The sequence below is a fragment of the Phaethon aethereus genome, assembly GCF_964289735.1.
Source record: "Phaethon aethereus genome assembly, chromosome: 7".
In the NCBI taxonomy this organism is placed as follows: domain Eukaryota; kingdom Metazoa; phylum Chordata; class Aves; order Phaethontiformes; family Phaethontidae; genus Phaethon; species Phaethon aethereus.
Genome location: NC_138583.1, coordinates 2,290,567 through 2,297,250, shown reverse-complemented (window position 1 = coordinate 2,297,250; position 6,684 = coordinate 2,290,567). Strand labels below are relative to the sequence as shown.

At 43.5% G+C, this 6,684-nt stretch overlaps 1 protein-coding gene across 2 annotated transcripts in view; it reads right to left on the bottom strand.

Annotated features, from left to right (window-relative positions):
* Positions 1-3,844: 3,844 nt before the first annotated feature.
* PRKG1 (protein kinase cGMP-dependent 1) overlaps positions 3,845-6,684 on the bottom strand; it is a gene marked incomplete at its 3' end in the record, with an annotated part of 511,845 nt that continues 509,005 nt past the window's right edge. For both annotated transcript variants that reach the window (XM_082002384.1, XM_082002383.1), the window contains exon 18: positions 3,845-3,943. In XM_082002384.1, the coding sequence (XP_081858510.1) occupies positions 3,845-3,943 (99 nt within the window). The remainder of the gene's footprint in view (positions 3,944-6,684) is intronic.

Sequence of the window (6,684 nt, the reverse complement as noted above, 5' to 3'; positions counted from 1 at the left end):
GACCGACATTTGTCCGACAAACAAAACCTCTTTCATGAAAGAAGAAAACTGGAGAAAGTAAGAATAAAAAATGAAGGGCCAGTGTAAAAACAGCGCAAGCTGGGACTCGGGACGATAGGCAACTCCAAACGAGAATTTCCCCTTTTGCCGGTAAAGCCCTAAACCCACCCAAGTCTAGCGTCTCGCCTGGGTTACGTGGCCGGGGAGCTGCGGAGGACGAGGAGCTTCCTCCAGCTTTCCATGCTGGAGGGCTCGCCTCCGCGGTGGGCTGCATATAGAAGGAGTCGGGGAGGGGGGAAAAGCACGGATCCTGTTTTGTTGAGTGGTGCAAACCCGCTACGCCTTTGCGTCGGGGTTTCAGGTCAAAAAACCGCAGGTCGAGTTGCGTACTGCGTCGCTCGTCATTTTTTCCGGGCGGGAGATTTCTAACGGGGTTTGTATTTGTGTAAGACGGGAGGTTGGCGCTGGACGGCACGATGGGTTGAATCTGCACAGCTTAGCAAAACAGGAATACCTGTCTACGGACTGATAGAATGTCATATATTAATTTGACCCGCACATAACATTTATACATTTCACAGAAATGACTCTGTATCTCATCAACAGATACACAGCTCTGGTACATTGAACAGAAATAAGAGAACAACTTCATCATTTCTGTAATTCATCAGTATTATATAATAAAGGCTTAGAAATTGGTAGCAGAAAGAACTGTAAAACGCAGCAAGCTAAGAAAGGACGACATTTTGAGGTGTGTTTGTCTTTGTCATGCAGCATAACACCAAATTTGTAATTTTTTTTTATAAGATGCCATGGATTTAAGGCACTTGCAACAATGCCAGATAGCTAGTCATGTTCTAGAACTATGGGACAGATGAGTTAACAGTACAGTTGACATAAAGTTTAATAATACTGACAATTATGACATTAATTCAAGTCTACCTTGATCTAAAAACATTACACTACAAATAAGAAAATGAAGTAATAATGCCATGGAACTCTAAAAGAAAAAGTTATATGTGTACCACAAAATATCAACACGAAAATACCTATTTACATAAATATTCGCTCGTGGTCCTGTTGTTTTAAATAAGAGTTTGCTATGGATAATGCAGCACTGTGAGAAGCTACGGATCGTCCGTGTCTTAACGACACCAATCTTAATACACTCATTTTAAATACGGGAGCTGATTTCCCCTTACGTAAATACGCTGTTGTCCCATGTATTAAAAGAGAGAAAGAAGAAAGGACAGTAAGTGGAAACACAGAGTCAATCCGTTGCTGTGAATATATATATATATATAATGCAACTCAAATATATTACTTATAAATGAAGGCGTTTATCATATACATATGCTAAGTATGTTGTTTAAAGTATGCTTAGGGAAAGTGATGAAAGTCGAGTGAGGTGTTTGCTATCAAAATAAACTTACATTCGGTACAGTGCATGCCGCACGCTGCAGGTATTAATTACCGTGCGTGGCACAAGGAAAAAGGGATAGGAAGAAAGAAAAATAACTCATCAGCCCATTTTAAAACTTTCTTCCTGTAAGGTTTTTGGGTTGCCCCCCAAAATCATTGTGATGCTCTTTCCTCCCGGCAACCCCTTGACTGACAACTGCATCTCGGCTACTGAGTACGGCAACTTTGGGACAAACTCCCCTCTACGTTCTTCTGTAGAAACTCAACAAATGCAACAAGTTTTCTCCTCCAATGTCACCGCATCCATCGAGTGAAAAACCAGGGGGACGTGAGTGAAGGACTCGGCTTCTAGGCAGCAGCCTGTTTGCTAAGATGCCTAGTGATTATTTTAGCCCTAGTATTCAGCACTGGCTTTCGGTGTTTGCCAACCCTCAGAGAAAGGCTGCAAAGCCAGCGTGTTATTTGCCCTGCATGAGTAATTCCCGGTAGGCCTAGTTACTGTCTACTCCCTATGGTGTTCAAGGCAAACAAGTTTTAATGATTAGTGAATAGGAAATAACCTGAAGTTATTGTGCCGACAGTGTTGCCTTCGGAAAACTAGGGAGCAAATTCAGCGACACAGACTGGTTTCGAAGGGGTCGCAATGACCGAGCTCTTTAGTTCGCTGGCAAACAGCAGACATTGCTGATGCTGTCAAAGAAGGGGAAGAAATATCTTTTTAATACGCTCTATTAAGTCGCTTTCATTAAGAACATGGGAAGGAGTTGGGATCTAGCATCAGATCCCATCAATAATTTTTTACTGTTAAAACATAACATTTTCCATGTATTACATAGGCAAAACTTTTGAGCAAAAGTTCATCTTTCGATTTCCAGCGTATACAACAGCTCTTGGCAGCTCTGTGATGAAATGGGGCAGCATCTGCAAATTTTTTGGGCAGGGTCTGTCATAGAGACTGAAGGCCAATAAACTTTTAGTCCTATGCATATGCAACAAGCAGGCATCCAGGACAGGATTCCTCTGTTACGTCCTACAAATCAGAAGAGGCTGCGCTAAAGCAAAGGAAAAGCAGTGGAAGTAAGGGGAAAAACGTGTACACGCAATAATACTGTTTTCCCCAGCTCTTTTTTTCGTATGAGCTGACTTGGGGCCTTAAACCACCGTCACCGGGGACCTGGTACACCAGAGACACGGAGACCTCACACAAGCACATCCAATATTGGTTTTCCATTTAATCCCACTGACTTTCCTGTGGAGCTCCTTCGCCTGGCGAGGCATTAGCATTAGGATTACATTTTTTATGGGCAATATTACAAACAGAGCCAGCAAACTGGCCCTGTACCACCTTTTACTTTAATTAGTTTTGGACTAAACACGGAACAGATGCAGACATGGAGACGTAAAATCATCTATGAGCGTGATGGAGAACAATGCCTGTTGCTACATATTTCTGAAATGGTGGTTGACTCCATTTATATTCAGAGATGAAGGATGTACATAGCACCTATAAAGTACATTACGGGTCTTACGTCTTCCCTTTGGGTTCTAAAAAGGTAAAAATTAAGCTTAGTTTTATGCCTAATAGCTAATCAATAAGACCATCGGGCTGCTGTCACTTTATTACAGGACCATTATTTAAGCACTATTTTATATGTAAAATGGATTAATTTTATGATTTTTTTTTTCATGCAGTTATGTATTTCTACCAAGGGAAAGGAAAAAAAAAACCCAAACGTCATGTTACAGTATGTTCTCAGCTGTATGAGAGAAGCGACCCATATCTGCCTTAATAGGATCTAGAGCAGTTGTGCTTTTGTTTTACCAGGCTAAAAAACAATTTCTCAGAAAGAAAGAGGAAAGGTAACATTCAGTCTTGTCAAGAATACTGCTCAGAAAGGACAAGTTTCACCACTGCTTTGACGTGAACTCTTTGACCAGTACCGTTGTGGTCCTCCTCTGCTCCTACACTGGCCTACAGTAGGAGACCTACAGAGTTTGGAGGGTGGGAGTAGCCCAAATCCTGCACTGTATTTAGCTACAACACTTAATAAATTACTATTGATCCTACCCATAAAGCCAGTACCTTGAATTAAGTGTGTCTTACACTACGTATCTCTCGACTTTTAGAATTAAGAGCGTAGCAAGATTGTCGCGGTGATAGAAAACGTATTTCTTTACTGGTGAAAGGCTCTGCCTCAGGACCACCATGTCAACTGCTATTTTAAGTTTGAACATAAAACATGAAGAGCACTATTGTCAACTAAGCAATAAGTCCTAATGCCACTGTAGTTACTTGTAGCAGCATCAATCAAGGCATCATGGTGACCCCGAGCACTAATTCTCCCCAATTCTTTCGGTTTCGCTGGCAGCCATGTCCCAGGAAGCTGTCTTCAGCAAGGCAGAAGCAGGTAAAAGAAATACATTAAAAATCTATGTCCCATCCTGAGTTGTCATCAGGGGGTGGTTCGTCACTATCCTCTGGGAAGCTGTCAAAATTGCTTGTGTCTGTTGGAGATGCAACCTGTGGAAAGAAGAGAGTGACAAGAAGGGGACGGTCATCAAAGTGGACCTCTGCAGACACTTCCTCTCCATCTCACAACCGTGATCACTCAAAAGCATTCACTGCTAATGGCAGCAAGCCAGAAAAGTTCTACATTCCACAACTTTTTGCTGAATCCCAGGAGGACTTCCCACAGCCCCCCTACTCTAATGATCCAGGCCCTCTAGGGTCTCTAGTTCAAGAGCAACTGTCCTACCCGTTGGTACAAGGTCATCAGAAAAGACTTGGAAAAGCCCTGGGCCTCCCCAAAGCCCAGGATTTCCAATTTATGGCTCCAGGATCCTGAATTTGAAGCTGTGAGCTGGGGCCTGCCGCCTTCGAGTTTCCTGACAAGTATTGCTCAGTCTAGGGAGCCTCCCAGAGAACCCCATCTTCCTAGGATGAAGGCCAAGTATGTTTCTTTTTTGGAAATAATGTTAATTAAAATCTACCGTAGCTAGATAATGTCTACTTTTTTTTTTTGCTTTACAAGGATGACCGAAACTTTCTTATAGAGACCCTGATACATTCAATGCAATTTAAAAAGATGAAACAATACAAAAACAGACCAGCAGCTCTCCAGACCAAAATAATCAGTGTCTTACTAGAGAAAATCAGTACTTTAAGCCATACTCCAAGTAGCCAGTGCAGGCTGGAGGGGACCGCACTTGCCTTAGGAGGAAACGCTGTATTTTTTATCTGCTTCACGTGTGCAGCTGGTAGAGAAGGCATGGCCGGAGCCCAGCCTGCAGTCCAGGAGATGTATTTGATGCTGGATGCTGCTATAAGCCTTGGGAAAAGACTATTTGATCAACAAGAGCTCCAACTTCAGCTCTAAATTTAATTTGCTGCCCAGCTGCATCAGCATTTTCCTGCTGCTGAAAACATCTTGGGGAAAATTAAGATTCTTGAATACCCAACTAATTTTGATCGAAAAGCTTAGTGGAGTACTACAGAGTGATGAGATGCTTCACTGTGCACTGAACACTGTAATTTCATTGCAAGTTTTCTGGATCTGTTTACTTTGTTGGTGCTGGCACTGTTGAGTTGGAGAGCCTTCGCTCTTCAGGTTCTCACCCTTGCTGTACTCCACACTCAGCCTCCTCCACAGTCCCATGGGCCGGACCACATCCCTCTGTTTTTCTCAGCCCACCCTATGTGAGCTCTCCTTCCAGGAGCAGAAGCATCAGGGATGTATGTACAAGATAGCAGCTACCAAAGTGTAAGAGATGCAGTCGGTGTGGCCATTCACGGAGGACACGCATGAGCTGGAGCGTCTTGCGAAAGCCTCTCAGCGGTGATGGACAGTGCGTAAGTGAAAGCACCGGGTGAAAGCACCTATGGAGCTCTCCGGGGCTCCTCTGCAGATGTATGCTCTGCGAGCACCTAGCAGTGCAGGCACTGTTTTTTGAGCTCTGGTTAGATGAGGCTTTAAGGGAAGTAAGTCCTGCTTTGGGAAACAGATTGCCTTTTGTGTTTGTCTGACAAAATAAAAAGGCTGATTATATTCATCATCTCAAATGTTGAGGGTTTTCTTTTTCTTAGAAGAAATACGATTTGAGGAAAAAAGGTTGGATGAGTTACTACTCTGCTGATTGACATCTTGTGATGCTAATGCTGTTATGTGTGATTCCATACAGCTCTGAGGTCCAGGTCACCTATGTGGCCTGCAGTCCTTCACTGTCAGAGACGTAGGAGCAAACGTCCCTCTCAATGTCCTCAGATTTATCTTCTGTCCATCCAAGAACATAAAGTGCAAAGATCGGTATCAACTTTCTGATTGCTCTACCAACACACGGGTTTGAGATGGATTATGGCACGGAGATTTGCATGTCATTCTGAAAAGCAAGAGCTGTGATGCAAGACACAAGTCTTTGGAAGAGTCAAGAAATAGGAGAAGCTTTTCAGGACAGCTACCATCACAGATTTAAGCTGTGGTACCGAGGCTCAGCTACTCCCTGAAGCAATGCCCTAGCAGCAGGCTGTAAATTGAGATCTTTCCTAAAATCCCGTGCAGTAAGAGCTAAGGAGCAGCTTTCATTGCCTCACTGGTAGTACCACCTAACTGCTTGATGAGGGTTTAAGAGCTGGGGAAGGCCTTTTTTCTCAAAAAAAAAAAAAAAAAAGTTAGTCTCTATGTTTAGCCCTGCTGGCTCCTTTTCAGCTAACAAGGAGAGGTGCACTGATTGAAGGAGAACCTGATTTCTTCTCCCAGAACTGTGTATTTTAGGTCACTTTATGGCCCTTACTGGCAGTTGGGACTTCTGCCAAAGCAATGGAAAAACTTGTGGAAAACAAGGCTGAGCAGGACTGACAGCTTTGGGGTTGACGAGGTTCAGTAGTTAATGGAAGCAGGTTTTAGAGAGGATCTCAGGAGTATGTCTAGAGAAGGTATTACTCCTAAGAGCTCTAGGAAAGAATCATCTGTGTTGAGTTGCAATTAGGGCAATGTATGGCTGTCAGCACTGAGAAGTCTTCCTGGAAGAAGGATTCCTCTGAAGAAAGAAGGATGCTCCTGTCTACTTTGGACAGTCTTGGTGGTGGTGTGCTGGCAAAACAGTGTCAGCAGATCACTCTCTTGGGAGCAATCACAGACATGGTCGTCTGGTCGTAGGATGTCACCAGACCCACGAACATACAGTCTTGATGATGTCAAGAAATAATGCCAACAAAGTGAACTGGGTGCTCACACGACCCTGTTCTCCTACTACGTTGGACCTAAC